Here is a 19345-nt window from a genome sequence, read left to right as displayed (position 1 = left end):
GAAGTGAGTAGAAAATGTTAATCATGCTCAAATGCCAGGAAACATAAGGCTTTTTCCCCTATTTTTTTTTTTTTACTGTACATGAATAAAAACTTTCTAAAAAAGTGATAAAATCACTTCTCACCTAAGCTACTTTAAAGAAATAGTGTTTGTAGAAACTGGCTGGAAAGGCATATATTTGCTATGCAACAGCATGATAAAATGGCTATTTTTTTTCGAATTCTAAGGAAAACTAATACTAAAATTTATTTTTGTCATACAGAAGTGCAACTACTGGGCACAAGGAAAATTACTTCAAAAAGAACACAAAGTGGTGAAACAAATACTGAGGAGCATGCCAATTCAGTTAGGAATTTAGCCTCCAGGATGCAGGAAAAATAATCACAGAAGGTTAACTTTAAGATGGCCTCCTGCTGTGCTTGATATTGGAGTTTAATCCTTAGCTGTGCACAGATTCCCATATGAGGATTGGTCTTGTCCACAGTATATTTTGTGGATTCATGTTTATTTGTTTGCACTAGGCATGAAAACTCAGGATGGTCATTTTTGTTATTAAAATTATGCAGGGGGGACCCTCGGTGGCTCAGTGGGTTAAAGCCTCTGCCTTTGGCTCAGGTCAGGATCCCAGGGTCCTGGGATCGAGCCCTGCATCGGGCTCTCTGCTCAGCAGGGAGACTGCTTCCCCTCCTCTCCCTCTGCCTGCCTCTCTGCCTACTTGTGATCTCTGTCAAATAAATAAATAAAATCTTAAAAAAATAATAAAAATAAAATTATGCAGGATCTCATATTTAACATCAACTCCAAGTTTTCCTTCCAGTCCCAAGAAACACTGGGCAAAGCATAACAAAATTAAGATTATTTAATATTTCAAAAAGTTCTGAATGGATGTGTGGCTTAAGAAAATGTATTTTTGATGCATGGTTGAATTATTGGATACATACTTATTATGTTTCATGTTAAAATTTGAGGTTACTTTACTGGTGATTCACAGACCTGTACCCCTGGGGCTAATAATACATTATATGTTTATAAAAAATAAAAAAAAATATTAAAAAATTTGAGGTTACTTTGAATGTTTTTGGTAAAAATTCTGAAATTGGGTTACTTTGATAAGGGATGGGAAAACAAGTTTTGTGATACAGTTGATTTTAGTGAAGACATGAACAAATGAATATGTTTCCTTTTATATGAGATTTCATTACTTGGTGTCTTCTATAAAAGTATTACATTTTAACAGAGTCTCAAATATTAATATTTTCTATAAAATATGCATCAATGAATGAAGGAAGCTGTGGCATTTATTGTACTATAATATTATAATTACTGTAAGTTGTCTCTAACTGTAACTTAAAATAATCATAATTTCATCCAACTTTAAATTATTAAACCTGATTTTCCTCTCCCTTCACCCTCCCACCCTTCCCTAGTCAATCATAGCTGTCCTGATGATCAGTTTAAATGCAAGAATAATCGCTGTATCCCCAAGAGATGGCTCTGTGATGGAGCTAATGATTGTGGAAGCAACGAAGACGAATCCAATCAAACTTGTGCAGGTAGAGGTTTGCTTGAATATATACATAAATCCCTTCCAAAGTTAGTGTCCATAAAAATGCAGGTCACTGCTTTGAACTAAGCTGAACCTTCCTAAGGCTGATGATCTGATTATTGCAGTAGTAAATGAGTTCAGAGTTTGATGCCACAAAAGCTAGAATACAAATTATCTTTTACTTAATCCGTGGGCATGACTTTGCTTTCCAAAGTAATTTGGCACTTTATCTATCCATATGGGTTGACTGTCAATACACTGCTTGGACAAGACTTGTTCCTGATAAATCTTAATTGGCAGTGGAGGGTGAGGTTTATTAGCATGCTGTGGTGGAGGCCATCTCTCATGAAGAAATGTGTGTGTGTGTGTGTGTGTGTGTGTGTGTGTGTGTGTTTTGTTTTGTTTTGTTTGCTTTTTACCTTGAAAAAAATAATCTGTGTATTTTATTTAGTCTGCTGTAGAATACCTCTGTGAATAGCTCTCTGTTCCTGGCACATTATTTATGTGGTGTAGATTTTTTTTCTTTTTTATGAACTCCCAAGATCATAAAGCCTATTTATATTTCCATAAAATTTATCCCATTGTAATACATCTGTGAATTCCTAGTCAGTTTCTCTTTGAATGGGGATACACAGCTTATGGTACAGGTTATAACAGATGCTGGAAAGGTCATGATTAGTCAGATAAGTATTGAAAAATGATATTGACTAGCAGCAGCCCAGACCTATTCATTAAATGATGAAGGAAAAGTAGTATATTTGATGACTCTTACTGATATCATCGGTAAAAACTGTGGGTTTTTTTTTTTTTTTTTTTTTTTTTTTTTTGCTAATCATTACATACAGCAGTGTCAAAATTTATCAACCCCTCCCCTTCTCTATTTGCCAAAATTAGCCTCACTAAATAAAAATTATTATAACCTATTAGTGAAAACTGTAGGGACAGCATATAGAGAAAAGACCCAGAAAATTAAGAAGCCTGGTTTGTACTCTTGATTGTGTCACTGGTTTTCTCTTGGAAAGACTTGTCCCTCAATGCACTATAATTTCCTTGTATATTTCTTTCTGCTCCCCAAGAGTATGAGTTGACCAGAAAATATTTCCTAACTGCTTTTTATCATGTGCTAAGCAACAATGAAAGAACAAAACAGTCTGTATCCTAACCTGCATCTCATATTTAGTTTTTTTTTTCCCATAGTGACATATTTGCTGAGGGTCTATAAACTAGTTATTCTCTTGTCCTTTGACTAAATATAGTTTGATATTTTAGAGTAGCTGACTATTTTTAAGTTATTTTGTGCATCACATAAGGTTGTTTTACAAAGAGCTATCAAATAAAAAGGAACCTGTAGAGACTCTTTGGTCCTAGTCTCTCCCTTCAAGTCTATTCATTTCATAGATGAGGCTCTAACTTAACTTAACTCACATCATTGGCAAGAACTGGGAAACTCAGTGTATAAGTTATTCTCTAAGCCCATTGCTCTTGTTATCAAACTATATCATCCTGAGTTTTAGCTAGAATTTTAGGTATGGTCATTTTAACTTTGCCCAGATTGTTCTTACAATAATGTTTATAATTTACAATGAAGAGTCTTTCTAAGCTGGTGCAATTATTATTTTTTTTTAAACTTAAGATTTAGTTTTGAGACTGTTCCATTACTTCCTAAACAGATAGGTCTGTTTTCACCTTAAAATTAAAGGCATTGCTGACTCAATTCATGATAACATGTCTTTTTTTTTCCATTTATGTTAGACTCTTAAAATCTGCTTGTTTCAAAAAAAAAATCTGCTTGTTTCCACATGATTTTTATGGGAACATTTGGGATTGACTAACTACTGGTAGTAGTAAAAGTGGAAATGCTATGTATAAGAGCAAATAAAACAATCAATCCTAATCAGTCCTAATTAGTAAAATTTCTCAGCCAGTGCAGGCCTGTAGTCCACTAGGAAATGGGGTACAACCTGCTTGCACCTCAAGTGTCACTTTCAGTGATGGCTGATGAAGCATGCCAATCATTACTAGATCTTCTTGTCAGTATATTTATAATAGATGCTATGGTCACAGTATGCCTTAAGAAATTAAGAAGAACAAAAATTAAGGATAAAAAGAATAAAAAGAAAACCACAAATAGACCTTTTAGCTTTGAAAGTTAAGTATGCTGTTGTGTTACAATATATTCCCATTTTGTTTGACCAAAATAAATAAATAGGTCACATAGTTCATCATACTGAAAAAAATATGATAAATACATTAGATAATTTCTCTGGCTGGGTCATTTCTATCTATAGGCATATACTCAGATATGTGTCACAGAAAAAGAATTTCCCAACATGGGGGTTATTTTGTAACTAAATCCACTGTCCTATAGCTTTCAGCATTGTGACTACTTTATAACTAAAAGAATTCTTTCCTACAAGATGCCAATTTCCAATTTTTTTCCTTTGGGATTTCTCCTTCATGATATGAATCTACTAATTCAATAAAAACTTATCACAACATTGGATATAAAATGAGGATAAATACACTATATTTTTCATTAGAAGGCTGAGTGGAAATGGGGAGAAAAAACATGTAAGCAGGTCATTCTAATGCAATATTCAAAGTGCTAACTGGAACTACAAATGGAAGCACAAGAACTACTCATTTAGTCTTTGTGTATCTGGCAAAGCTTCCTGAGGGAGGTGATATCCAAACTAAGCCAAAGAAAGAAATGAAGGAAGGAAGGAAGGAAAAGAAAAGAAAGAGAGAGAGATGGAGGGAGGAAGGAAGGAAGGAGGGAAGGGACAAAGGAATGAACCTGAATAACAGTTCAAGTCATTCAATTAGGAAAAATAATATGATAAAATTAACCTTTGGCAAGATTGTGGAATAAAAGGAACCAACATACACTTTTGGTGATGTATAAATTATTTTTTCTACATTGGAAAGCATTTAGCTAAACCCAATAAAGTGGAGATTGTGTATACCTTCAAGTCTGTAATTCCATTTCTAGATTTATACTCTAATATCTATGCTTAAAGAGATGCAAGTAAGAAATTCATTGCCCTAATGCTGGTAGTAGTGAGAAATTAGAAATAATTCAAATGCCCATTAACAGGAAATATATATATATATTTTTTCACTATATAAAAAACTATATACATAAAACACCATATAAATATATATATGCTCATATATATGACACTATATAGTGTTATAATCACATAGTGGAACATTATTTGTACTTAAAATAAATAGACTAGAACTCAAATACCAACAGTAATTAATTTCAAAGGCAATGTTAACTAAAAATTGCAGATTATAAATCACTTAATGCCATTTATATGAAATATAAAAATACAAAACAATTTTACATGAACTTATTTATTTATAAATGTGTAAAAATAGGATTAAAATATGTCTGGAAATGGAAAAAAAGATTATAAGTTAAGGATAGTAGTTACATCTAAAAAGATAGAAATATGACTGAAAAAATTACATAGGTGATTTTAAATGTAAATACATTTTTCTGAAATAAAACAAAAATAGTCTGTAGTAAATATAGGAAAAGAGATATGATGAGCTGTATGATGGTAGACCAGTGTTAATATTATTATTTTCTATGCTTTTCTAGGTAATAGAAATATTTTACTGGGGGAAAAAAGAAAAGAACGATGGATTGGCACAGTTACTGAGGGTGAGGTGAAGTCCATTGTGGGGTGGGGGCTGGAGGATATGCTTGGAAGACGAAACAGCACTAGGCAGAAGAAAGCTGACAGGGGCTTGGTCATTGTTCTCTCTTACAAAAAAAAAAAAAAAATATGTTTCTCTACTTATGAGAAAGACCCAGAGGCCAAAGATGAGGAGTAGTTAGATGTGAAGTTATTTTTCCTCATAGTCACTAATGATAATCTTTGGATTCAAGGCTAGGCAGTTTCAGACCAGATTTTTTCCACAGCACTGAGCTCTAATTAGATTACATGTTTATTCTTCTCACATACTCCACATCGTTTGACTAAATTCAAACTAGGCAGATATATTTGAATTAAGAAAACCTGATATATTAAAAATCAGACTTCCTTATAAGATAAATTGAAATGTATGTGTTGATATGACATAGGTTTTATTTAAATAGAATGCTTTGATTAAAATATGGCAAAGGTGAAGTTTAGGAATAATGTGTGAAGATCTCTTCACTTCTTCCTCCTTATTGTTCCCATGCATTGTGGGATTTCTCACTGCTACATGACAGCAGGAGAAGCATAATTAGTGATGGGTAGAAAAAATTCATATTGTGACAGTGGATTTCTGATTCACTGTTAGATAAACAATTCCTCTGAGGAAGTATAAATTTCCTCTTCATTAGAGAAGCATTTGCTACAATATTTGAGTCCTCTGGGGCTGCTCTGCTAATCTCACCTCCAGACTAATTTAGATCTGATAGAGACAAGAACTGAAAAAGTAAATGTTGTGTCTTCTTGATATAACTCTAGTGATTAAAAAGAGATGATTTAGTCCATGTGATTATATCATATGGACAGACAGTACTTGTAGATTTATGGAATGAAGCATTCTTCCTATCTGGAATTACTTAAATTTCCTCACTAGACTAAGCAGATAGTTTTGCCATGATTATAACAAGGGATTCATGTATGTTGAGGTCGTATGATCCTTCAGTAATAAGCCAGTAAATACTCTTTCGAGTAATGGGTCCTGGCAGTTCTTCAAGCTTCTGAGTTAGTGAGGTGACACACAAATTCCCACACTACACGATGTGAAATAGGTTCTTAGGAATTCTTTCTCATTCTCTTCTCTAATCACCGTAGTGCCACTCATGAAGGAAAACAATCTTGGAAAACTTATTAGAACTAAATCTGAATGGCAAGGAGGAAATACTGTGACATTTAAAAAAATCAGATAAAAGAATATTTTATTGGGATATTTAATATATTCTTATTATGGGTCAATTAGAATTTAATAGAAATGAAATACATGATGGCACATTTTTCTTTATTTTATTTTTTTTATTTTTTATTTCTTTTCAGCATAACAGTTTTCATTGTTTTTTCACCACACCCAGTGCTCCATGCAATTTGTGCCCTCCCTAATACCCACCCCCTGGTTCCCCCAACCTCCCACCCCCCCGCCCCTTCAAAACCTTGAGGTTGTTTTTCAGAGTCCATAGTCTCTCATGGTTCACCTCCCCTTCCAATTTCCCTCAACTCCCTTCTCCTCTCCATCTCATATTTTTCTTTTTTTTTAATTTTTAAGATTTTATTTATTTATTTGACAGACAGAGATCACAAGTAGGCAGAGAGGCAGGCAGAGAGAGAGGGAGGAAGCAGACTCTCCACCAAACAGAGAGCCCAACATGGGGCTCAATCCCAGGACCCTGGGATCATGACCTGAGCTGAAGGCAGGCCACCCAGGCGCCCCTCCATCTCAAATTTTTCTTTAAATGAAAAAACAAGAAAGACTAAAGGAGTGAAATAAGGAATGATGGAAGATGAGAGATATAGGAAAGAAAAAGTGGAGAGAAGAAAAGAAAAGAAGAAGGAAGAGAGAGGAAGAAAGAAAACAAGGAAGGAAGAAGGGAGGAAGGGAAGGAAAGAGTGAGGGAGAGCTGAAAGAAGGAAGGGAGAAAAAATGGAAAAGGAAACCCTTATTAAATTTCTCTTAAACCTCAAAAGGTAAAGATTATTAACTGCAATCAGAGAAACAAGACAAAGACTTGCAAGAAAAAATCGATCTTGTTCACACCTCTATGCCCTTTCCTTCCCACCGAGTAAACTAAATGCCAACACCTTCATCTTTCTCTTGGCTAATACAAATGTATGCATATTTTTACAAGTAGTTTTATTAAAATTACCTGGGAACTTTGTTGATTTAATCTAAACATTAGAATAATTTCACAGAAAATGCATAGTTAGCCAAATGAGACAACAAATATTTAATCCCACTTGAAATTACAACATTGAAATCTTCAAAAGTGTACATATTTGTGGGATACTTAAAGTCTATTAATATAAAATAAATGCTCTATTTGTAAAAAAAAGAAAAATCCAAATATTACATAAAATATTTTAGATTCAGAACCCTTAGCTACATAAGCAAAGTAGAATACAAGTGTAATGATTTTTTGGAATTTCTAATTACAGACACTAGTTTAGAAATGGTACTTTTTTTTTTTTTTTTTTTTTTTTTTAGAAATGGTACTTTGAATCGAATAAGCCATATCAAAATCAAACCAATAATGTTTTCATTCTTTTTCTCAAGTAAGCTTTTAAGTATCCACTAATAATAGATATCTTTTTACATAGCAAGTACACTTTGCTTAAAAGGAAATAATTAGCACATAACTTTGTAGAGATTATTTTAAATGACCTCTGAAACCCTGATTATGGAAACCCATTTTAGTGTGTTTGGATGACTTGTCTTTCAACCACTCTCAATTTTATACCAACCATTAAGTCATGAGACATTTTGATGAAACAGAAATGCATCCTTCTAATTCTTAAACCCCAAAACAGAGGGATGTGTATGTTCTCTTGTCATAACTACAGAAATCCAAACCCTAGTTGTTCTTCATCTGTCCAGTCCTCACCTGACTCAAATATTAACGGGTTTGAGTATCCCCTTCCTATAATTTCCCACTCTTTTTTTCTGACCAAGTAACAAAAGGGGTGGTAGGAAACTGATACTTAAGAAACAAATTTGTGTTTCAGACAGACAAAAGAAAAAAATCAAATATTTAAAAATAAGTAAGTAAAAAACAAAAACAAACAAACAAACAAAAACAACAACAGAACCTAAGTCAGCAAAACTAAAACCTGGGAGAAAGGTTAGGATAGCTGTCTAGGATTTCATGCTTTCAAAAGTTGACCTGACTGTAATAGAAAATGGTAATCAAACTCCTTGTAGAACATAACCAACCCCTTCACTGAGTAATTGAAACCGCTGCCTTTGGCTAACATAGAAAGAATGATTCCATGTGTGTGTTCATTGAAACCCATGAGAGAGGCCAAAGCAAAGTTTATTCATATGCTTTGATTAAAGAGTTATACAGTTTTATTTAACTATGCTGAAAAGTGAATTTTAAAAAGCTGTAATAAGGCTAAATGTATGTTTTCAGTAATATTTTCTACATTCTAAAATTTCTGCATTTTCTTCATACATTCGATCACTTAGAGACCAAGAAATAAATGTACTGAAAGGTTAAAGGAAAAGAACAATTCTGTCCCTGTGACTAGAAGCTAGATACCCTGATATAGTCTCCAAATCCTTCATCCCACATTACAGCAAGTTTTCTTGGTTTATTGACAAAGACTATGTGAAATTCTTTTTTGTTAATTAAAGGTTGGATGAAATTTAATTCAACCGTGTATTCATAAGCATGTGCCAGGCAAAAATTGTAAAATAATGAATTCATAGCTTCATTTATGGAAGTGTGTGAGGATTACTGAATATCTTGTCATTTAGCAGCCACTGTAATTGAAGGGGAAAGCATGTGAACTTCAGAGAAGACAAGCAAGCTGGCAGTATCAATTAGTAAAAATTTACTTTAAAATATTTTATCTAATAAAGCAATAGAATATTTTATGTGTAAAAGAGTTATTGCATGCTTTATTTCACCTAAATGTTCAAAAGGTCTTTAAATATATTATTTGTACATTAATTGATTATCTTAGCCAGAACATGCCAGGTGGACCAGTTTTCTTGTGGAAACGGCAGGTGCATTCCCAGAGCATGGCTATGTGACAGGGAAGACGACTGTGGCGACCAGACAGATGAAATGGCATCTTGCGGTAAGTTGTGAGTGAACCATGCTGTTAGTGATGACTGTGTCAAATCACTGTAATCTCTCTCAAGAAGCTATATATTTCTTTATAAATACTAGTCAGCAAGGCAGAAGATGTGTTACATTTTATCGCTGCCTTTTAGACCTGAGTGTGTACCTTAATGCTAACTTTAGAATATATCCATTTAATGAGTCAACAACCATATTCTAGGCTAAAATAAAATGGATCCAAATGTTACAAATTTTATTAGGAAGTGGTTATTATAAGCCTAACAGGACATTCTCAAATGTTTGTTATTAATCTTATGTTGGTAATGATTTTTTTTTCCAATAGAGCAGCTCATTGAATGACATTTGGAGTAAATTAGAAGTACATGTTTCTTGTTGACATGCATATGTTATCTTCTTGGAACAATAAACAATACAGACTGAGATTACATAGTTGGTAAATCATTTGTTTCATTTCTATTGAGTCATATAATTCTGTTATTAGTTTAAGATAGTTTTGTTAATGGCAAAATTCTTAGTCACTTTCCACCAATCCTCATACTTTTGGAAATGGCATTTATTGTTACTTAACGTTTCAAATTTTAATTACTCACATTTGTGCCCATGTGTCAGTAGATTTTATTATCAATCTCAGAATAATATGTAGTGAAACAGTAAGGGAATGAATCCTGTTTTCTAAGAACTTGGGCCTTATTTTAGGCATGGCTATGGATTTTTAAAATCACTAATGGGGAAAACATACACTAGATATGCTTATCACATTTATTAAATATATAATGCAATTGGGTATATATTTTTTTTAATAATTTAACTCCATGTTCTAGCACTTCTAACAGTGGGAAAATAAGACTTTTTTTAAACTTCCCAATTTAAAAAGCTCTATTTAGGGAATGCATTCGTGATTTACCTAAAATTTCATTTTGAAAAATTTTCTTATACTTGACCTATATTCCTGTAGATTTTTGATTGTGTGACCTTTGAATAAAGTATAGATAAGTAAGTAGTACTAATTGACATTGTAAAGAAAACAATACCAGTATTGAAGAAGAAAGCAATAGGCAGTCACACAGAGTAACAGTTAATTTTACATTTCACATGTAGATTTTCCAAAGCTGTCCAGTTGAGAGATTTGAACAATATGTCCTTCTCCTTTTCAATGCCCAGACTATTCTTGTGGCTGGGTCTGCATCTAGCCAGCTCTGTTATTTAGGAAAGCTTGATTGCTTTCCTGTCCCCAGTATCTCCTTCCAGAATAGAGCAAAAAGATAATGAATAACCTGAAAACATTAAAGACAGAGAAACTCTGGAATCAGTCTAATTTAGAAGGAAAGGCTATGAAAACGTTATAGAATAGGAAAATAAATAATGAGCTCATTAGAGAACTTCGGTTAGATTCTTGATCTGACATATTTAGTACTTTTCACGAGATGAGGGAAAGAAGGGTTGGAGGGAGTTCAGACACATATTTTCTTCTTGAATATTTACAGAAAATCTATGAGAAACTTACTATTGTTCAGATTTTACGGATAAGGGAATCAAAACTTAGAGACATTTGACAACTTGCATGAGATCACAGGGGTAATAAATAGCAAGACAGGCTGTGAATCCAGGCATACCTGAAACTAAAACTCAGACATTTCAGGTCAACTTTGTCTGGGAGCCATGGATTGGGTGGAAATAGGGAGCAGATCAAGTCATTATATGTATCCATATCATTGACTATCTTATTTTAAAACGTATACATATAATGAGTTTTGTTCATTGGTGGGTTGGTAAATCTTTTAAGATCTCATGCTGGGGAGGAATCCTGATCTAGTGTTTCCCTATTTTTTGTGGTGTAAATACTCCTGCCATGGCCTGTATCAAGTTGCCAACATGACTTTCTGAATGCGGATTTGGGAAAATATGTGCACACCCACATATAGTATTTCCACAATACAGATCTAATAAACATAACTAACTCAAAGAGCAAAATAATCAGAAAATTATGAACCTTGAGCTTTTATTACCTTGGCTTTCAACATTATTTAATTAGAAATGTATATAGTTTATTTATTTCAAATAATAGATGTGTGCTTAACAACTGATTCCTAGAATCCTTGAAAATTAAAAAACCAGTTCTTGCAGGCTGGTACAAGATGTCTCCAATATACCACTGGATATGAACACACTGTGAAATGTAGTTGTCAGTTTGCTTCTGAAATTTAGCCAAATTTTATAGAGTGTCAGTAAGCCACATGGGTTAGTCTCAGCACCACTTCCCTTTTATAAGGTGAGAAACATGTTTCTCTCCACACTGTAGTAACATTCTCTCTCTGTAGTAACATGCATTTGTCTTTCAGATTGTCATTATAAATCAAAATTTCTGTCAGTAGGGAAGCTGATAGTGAAGCTCTGGTAGGCACAATCTCACTTTCAAAGTTGTAGGAGAGGATGACATAGATTATTCTCATATCAGATATTATTTCTGCACTGAATTCAAAATGACAAAAACATAAATTGTTTAATTTACTGCATTAAAAAAGTCACTCTCTCAACTAATTCCCAGTTCTATTAAGCATCATTATAACATTTGGAGTGATCATATTTCACTTTTCCCTTTGGAATCAGTCAAGTTCCCATAGGTTTAATCTTACTAGAAGACCGCAGTCTTTTTTTTTTTTTTTTCTTACACTTTAGCTCCACAAACAGCTACTGTTTTGTTTGATAACTACCATTTTATACTGAAAATAATACCAAGATTTGGGTTTTAAAACATGAAAACCTATGGTTAGAAATGCTTCTGATTGTAGTTAGGAGCAGAAGGTGCTGAAACTGAGGGTCAAATTTTAGTGGAATTCACTAACACCTATTTATAAACCAAGTTAATTGTATATTTCAGGTTGAGGTTATATGTGGGCAAACACTTACATAGTTTGGAAGGCCTTTGAGCATTATCCCTTCGTATTTAAACAATCTTTTATCTTTTTGGGGTAGTCTTGTTTAGACAGGAGACTGTGTAAACTGATTCTGCAAATAAGAGCAGATGTGTTAGAATCATGAAGACTGTGTTGGAAGTGGACTGTGTGTCAAGGAACTAAATGGTCACTCATTTAAAGGATGGTAGCACTGGTTCTCAACTTTAGCTCTTAGTTAAAAAAATCACCTGAGAAGCTTCAGAATCATTTGTCATGCCTCACCCCAGACTAATTAAATAAGGGTTCTTAGAGGTCAGACCCAAGAATCAGTAATTTTAATGCTGCCCAAGTGGTATGAATGTGCACTCAAATCTGAGAACACTTAACTTAAGGCCAAGGTTCTCAAACCTGAGCATGCATCAGAATATCCTGGAGGGCTTGTTAAAAAAGCAAAAGCTAAAACAAAAACCAAAACCAAAACCAGAATTCTGGGCCTGATTTCCAGAGACTATGATCCAGTGGATCTTAGATGATTGAAAATTTTATATTTCTAGCAATTGATGCTGATGGTCAAGAGACCATAATTTGGAGAACACCATTCAGGTTTGATTTTTATCTTACATATATACTTAATTACATAATTTTGTTTATATATGAAAAATGAGTTAAGATGGAAGCATTTATCCCAACAAATTTTCTTCCCATCTCCAAATTATAGCATTAAACATAAGTGTATTTCATGACTAAATGTAAGATTATTTCAGGCAAACTTATATTTTCCCCTTGGAAAATTTATTGTCAAAAACAAAATTTATTTGTTTATTTTAAACTGTAGTTTAACTATTTTGAGATTGTTCTGTCTTCCAAGTATCTCGACATATCTTATATTTATTATGATTTTTTAAATAAATAACCTTGATGGGAGTTGATAACTTCTGATTTGTTCAAAGGGTTTAACTTGGGAAAATATCTAAAATTTATTAAGAAATTGAAAGTCAGTTCAATGGAATATAAATAAACATCCATTAAAACTTACAAGTTAATATGATTCCAATTTATATGTTGATCTTTTAAATCTATGAAGATAGTAAAATTTTGTCTCTTGTACTTGTAATCTTACCTGTAAATGTTCTTGTAATTTTATTGCACATAATTAAGGAACAAAGAATCAGAAAAAGAACTGGCAAATATCAGACAAAAGCAGACGAGAGAGAGAACTGTCAAAAAAGAAGTCATTTCCCAGTTATATCAGTGTATGTTGTATATTAAAGATATTTTCAACTAGGGTATTAGAAAAAGAAAGGTTCTGATGATGTACATTATTATATATTTATATTACACATTATTTTTTTAATTTTGTAAGAAAAAATGCATATGTGTGTAACAACTTAAGTGAGGATTATTAACCCAGTGGATTACTGGAAAAAATACGAATATTACCAAGCACTGCTTTTAGTTGCTCTGCCATTTCTTAATAACATCTTGGCAGACACAATGATTCTGGAAACTTTTAGTTTCAGTAATTTGATCCAATCCATTTGAAATTCCAGTATTTTATCTAAGTCAAAGCTTTCTTCTCTCCCACTGCTGGCTAAACTTTGGGTTCTAAGAACTTAAGATGAGAGGCAACTGTGTTCTGTTTTTTTCCTCCCTACATCTGTTCCCTCTTCTAGCCTTAGCTCTTCAGTCAGATGGGACAGTTGGAGAAATAGGAGCATCTTTTAAAGTAGGTCTAGTGGTAACCCTCTCTGCTTCTCTGAAGGTCACTGCCCTCTGATGCATGAGCAATGTAGCTCTCTTGAGAGACTTGTATGTGAGATCTTCAGGGAGGCTTCTCTTCATAGTTCCTTCATAGTTCCTTGAACTCCCTTTCTTCTCTGTGTCCTCTTCTTCTCCTCCACATCTATATTTCTTTTATCCCCATCCCCTACCATTCCCACCACAGATGGCATATCTCATAGACTTAAGTTGCTAAAGCCTCCTTTGTTTGGAGGGTACCCTCTTGGTTGCATTGCTGATATGACCAAAAAAAAAAAAGAAAAAAGAAAAAAGAAAAAAAAAGTTTTGCTTTCTTTTGCAGGTCCACTTTTTATCCCCTCTCCCCCACTCTCTTAAATGTGATCAGGCTAGTTTCCTAATGACCCATCTTTTGGATGCCACCACTCTCCAGTTCTTTCTTCTTCTCTAGGTGCAGGGTGAAATGGTCAGTCTACTTCCTGAGCAGCTTTCAATCAGTTCCCTTTTCTCATGCACACACAAAATTTCATGAATGATTCTCACAGAGTCTCTCCTTCCTTTTAATCACTGGTCTTTGAACAAAATTGACTTGTAGATTACTCTTCTTTTATAAGGAATAGCTCAACTACTGGATTCTGTCTATAAAATGCAATAGTACTTAACAACTCCTTGTTCTTAGTATTGGATCTAAATGGGACAGTGCCATGGCAAAAGGAAAAATCCTACTATTACATATATTTATTTTCTTAATAAGTAGTTTTCTCTCTCCTTCCTCTTTTTTTGTAGCAATTTTGCTAAAGATTCTACTCAGTGATTCTTGAGTGCTGTCTTCTGAAGCTATGCCATCTAAATATAACCTTGTCTCAGGATCACTCTTTAGATAACCAAAGGCACCATCATGCCTACCTGAACCTCCCCTTTACAACAGAAACATACCTCTTCTTTCAGATTTCCTTACATGTTAAATTGTAGTCTCTTTCCCTACCAATTGCCCTACTATGAATGTATTTGCATTTTTAATGACCTTAGTAAAATTAATGGTCTAAAATGGGGACTTGATGTCCAATGAGTATATATAGAGTTTCAGCTCTACAAAATGAAGAAGTTCTAGAGGTCTATTGCACAACAATATGAATACAGTTAACATTACTGAATTACATACTTAAAGATAGTTAAAATGGTAAATTTTATGTTTTTCTCTCTTTTTTTGCCAGAATTAAAAACAAATTCATGGCCTGGAATTAAACAGAACTTAGTATCCCATATGTGGTATTTTTACAACAGATTGAAGCATACTTATTACCTTCACTAATTTATATTCTAGGCTTCTGTTATCACAATCAGAGATGGCAGCCTTATCGTGTAATTCCCACGTCAAATGTCCAGTCAACTAAAATAGCTAAACTTTTCTTGTAGATTGGATTGTTCCTTTTGAGTGCTTTTAATGTTTACTTTTCAAAGTTCTTTTACCTTTTATTTTGATAGTCTTCTTTATCCACCTATTTCTGAATGTGTATATGGGTCTGGTCTTTTCCACTCCAAACTATCACTTTTATATTTCTGTCCACCTATAACTTCTAACCCTGATGTAGTTTTATGATTTTTGAATGCATAATATTAATGATGTCTCCCAGTTTCATATAATTCAAAAATTTCTTAAGATAATTTTTAAGGCCATAACCAAATAATATTAACAAAGGTGTGAAGCTTTTGGCAAGTAATTTAAAATATCCTCCAGGGATTTAATAATTAAAAGTAATGATTTAAACTGTATAGGTACAGTTTTGAACAAGTTACTTATTCACTTCAATTTACCACCATCTTGCAATACATGGTACTTTCACTTATCTTGAGATTTCTCAAACATTGCTAAAAATATGAGAACATTCTATTTATGGCATTTTCATGATAGGTACTTACTTAAAAATTGTATCGGCAAATAAATGAAGTTGGTTTGGCATGACTTGTTTTTATTTTATTCTTGAGCAAATAGTCTCTTCAAAAATGCTGACAAAATCATGTTTTAGCAAGTTTATCTTGAATTATTGTCAGAAGTACATGTAAACTTCACTTCTCTACTGTTTAAAAATTTTCACTTATTTTTGAAAGTGGGACAATATTATTTACCCTTTTCCAGTTTTCTTCATCTTTCTTATCTTCCATTTATTTCAAAATCACTGTCAAAATTCTTCCTCAATATTTTTTTAAGATTTTATTTATTTATTTGATAGAGATCACAAGTAGGCAGAGAGGCAGGCAGAGAGAGGGGGGAAGCAGGCTCCCTGCTGAACAGAGAGCCTGATGCAGGGCTTGATCCCAGGATCCTGGGATCATAACCTGAGCTGAAAGCAGAGGCTTAACCCACTGAGACACCCAGGTGCCCCGAAAATGTTTCTTCCTCAATATATTTTTTTGAAGATTTTATTTATTTATTTGGAAGGCAGAGAGAGAGGGGGAAGCACACTGTGAATATTCTGAGACCAAAAATATTTGTTTCATTTCTTGTTTGATATCTTGTTCTAATACGAAAATAAACTCATTTTTAGCAATTAGTTATTTTTTCTCTTTTCTTTGATTTAGAATTTTAACTCATTATCAAACCTATTTGTTCTTTACTTCACAATCTGACAACAATTACTTCTATTAAAATGTTGGAAACAGGGACGCCTAGGTGGCACAGTTGGCTAAGTGTCCAATTCTTGGTTTTGGCTGAGGTCGTGATCTCAGCATGGTGGAACTCAGCCCGCCTCGGGCTCCAGCTCCGTGTTCAGCATGGTATCTTCTTAAGACTCTCTTCCCGCCCCTACCCTGAGTGTGTGCTCCTGCTTTCCCTTTCTCTTTCTCTCTCAAATAAATAAATAATTCTTTTTAAAAATCTTGGAAACAAAAAAATTAAGTTATTTTTCCTATTTGTGTCCTGTAGATTTATGCTTTGTATTCCAGATGGTCTTGCTCTGTTCTTTCATTTATATATAAACATTTTTATTATTTTTGTTTAGAAGTGATATGCAACTTAACAGAAGTTGTCTTTTTGTTATTCTTACAGGTATGTGACATGCTTTTCCATTGTCTTTGGTTACAGTGCCCTCTTTTATACAAACTACATTAATAAGTCTCTGTATGCAACAAAGTAGGACGTTAAGCAAACCCTGGTAGGGTATATTGAAAGCCACAGGAGAATTGATTAAAAACAACTTTTAGTTCCTTGACCTAACTCAGCATTTCCACAGCTTTTTGCTTGAAGATATCAATCATCCAGGGAGCTTGGTACTAATAAAGATCCCCAGGCCACTACCTCCCAAATTCCCAGTTAGTAGGTGTTGCATAGAGTCTAGGAATCTATATTTTAGGAAAAGCACTTCACATGATGCTTATCCTAAGGCAAGTCCTGAAAATCTAAACTGTGTGATGTCAAATTCCCTATAATTAGAATTTGTTAAGGCTGCTACAACAAATCACCACAAACATGATGGTTTAAAACAACAAAATCCCTTATCTCACAGTTTTGGAGGCCAGAAGTACAAAATCAGCAGCGCCTCCCTCAAAGAGAATCCTCTGCCTCTTCCAACTTCTTTTGGCTCCCGCTTCTCCTTGGCTATTGCCGCGTCACTCCAATCTGCAGTCTCCATCTTCACATGGCTTTTCCTTGTGGAAATTCACATCTTGAGATTCTTAATTACGTGGGCAAAGACTCTGTTTCTAAGTATGGTCACATTCAAAAGTACCAGGGGTAAGGATTAGATATATCTTTTTTTTTTTTTTTTAAGGTTTTATTTATTTATTTGAGTGAGAGATGGAGTGCACAGAAGGAGAGAGAAAGGGAGAGGAAGGCTCCTGGCTGAGCAAGGAACCCAACACAGGACTCCATCCCAGGACCCCCAAATCATGACCTCAGCCTAAGGCAGCTGCTTAACCAATGAGCCACCCAGGTGCCCCAAGGACTGGACATATCTTTTTGATACATATGGTTTAACCCAAAACACTGGAGAAACTACGCTACCAGTTGAGTTATAATAAAGGCTCAGGTATAAGTAGTTTTAAAAGCTGTACAGATACTTCTTATATACATCCAGGTTTGTGAAACCCTCTCATAATACCACTTAATTAGTCCTTGCCTCCTGATTAATTTCTTGGGCAATCTCTCTATAAGGTCCTTGCAATCTTCAGATTACTTTGCTTTTCCCTTTTATCTGGAGCTCTGCATTCCCAAAATAAATTTATCAGCCACTGGGAAGTAATAATTGGTGCAGACAAAGATGAAGCCCTTTAAATTTCTGTCAAGAGTAAACATGAATTCTTCAGACATTTCAGCAGCATTGATTTTACACACACACACACACACACACAGAGCTATGAAAACACGCTAACTTTTCTAGTTTTCAGTACACTTTTAATTTTTAGACTCTGAAAATTTATATTATTTTCTTACACATGCAACCATGTATTAAAATGGTTGGTTATTACTTTATCCAACATTTCTCTTTGTCTCCCTCATTGCCAGAACTGTTCAATATGTTTTTCTAAGTCTCCTACTAGTCTCATTCTGCATACACTTCCTGGATGTTCCTTTAGACTTCCAAGGCTCTGTTCTATCAGTAGTAATCACTTCCAAATCTATTGCTCCATCCAATTTGTAACTCCTAAAATTTCACTGCTTCTTATACCGTATTACAGCCATTCTGAAATTTTTATAGTTTTTCAAACATTTTATATACTGTGACTTCTGAGCCTTCGGGAATGCCATCTTTTTTCTAGAATATACTAAAAGCACTCATTCCCCTCTTGCTCACCTCATGATTTAACCTGAATATATCATTCATATCAGCTTATAGATAACTTCCTCTGGGGTGACTATCTAAGTAGTTTTGATGCTTCTGTTATGGGTTGCAATAATACCTCATATTTTTTCTATCATAGCATTTATCAGAAATTTATTGAAGTCACTTATTTAAATATACTACAGATATTTTTTCCTACTGGATTGTAAGCACTCCAAGAAATGAAAATGCTGAAGTTTGTATTTTCAGTGTTTAGCACTATTTTATTCATTCATATTCATTCATTCTAAGTGTTATATCACTAAGGCCTAGAACTCTATCTGTTATAAATCCCTCAATATTTTGAATGAAAAAAATGTTTGAAGTACTTTTCTACTATGTTTTACAGAGTAGAAACTTGAGGTCAGAGATGTTAATAAGTATCCAAGGTTATATAATAATTAGTGTTAAAATCAGGATTTCAACTCTGATTTGCCTGCCTATAAACTATGTTCTTTATATATGACTTATGTGATGTATAAAATGAGGTTTTATGTAACAACAATGAAAGAGCAGCAACATGAAGATTATTGGTGGTACACTGTTTTCTCCTGGTTTTCTC

At 33.8% G+C, this 19345-nt stretch overlaps 1 protein-coding gene across 1 annotated transcript in view; it reads left to right on the top strand.

Moving 5' to 3' along the window:
- The window catches only part of LRP1B (LDL receptor related protein 1B), a gene marked incomplete at both ends in the record, with an annotated part of 1929835 nt that overhangs the window by 1184152 nt on the left and 726338 nt on the right, over window positions 1-19345 (top strand). Inside the window, 2 exons of the mRNA XM_080798957.1 lie at window positions 1428-1553; window positions 9214-9330. Of these exons, the coding sequence (XP_080655083.1) occupies window positions 1428-1553; window positions 9214-9330 (243 nt within the window). The remainder of the gene's footprint in view (window positions 1-1427; window positions 1554-9213; window positions 9331-19345) is intronic.

Source organism: Martes martes (assembly GCF_963455335.1).
Source record: "Martes martes genome assembly, chromosome: 3".
Classification (NCBI taxonomy): domain Eukaryota; kingdom Metazoa; phylum Chordata; class Mammalia; order Carnivora; family Mustelidae; genus Martes; species Martes martes.
Note: the sequence above shows the minus strand (reverse complement) of the source record. Positions and strands in the feature narration are given on the sequence as shown.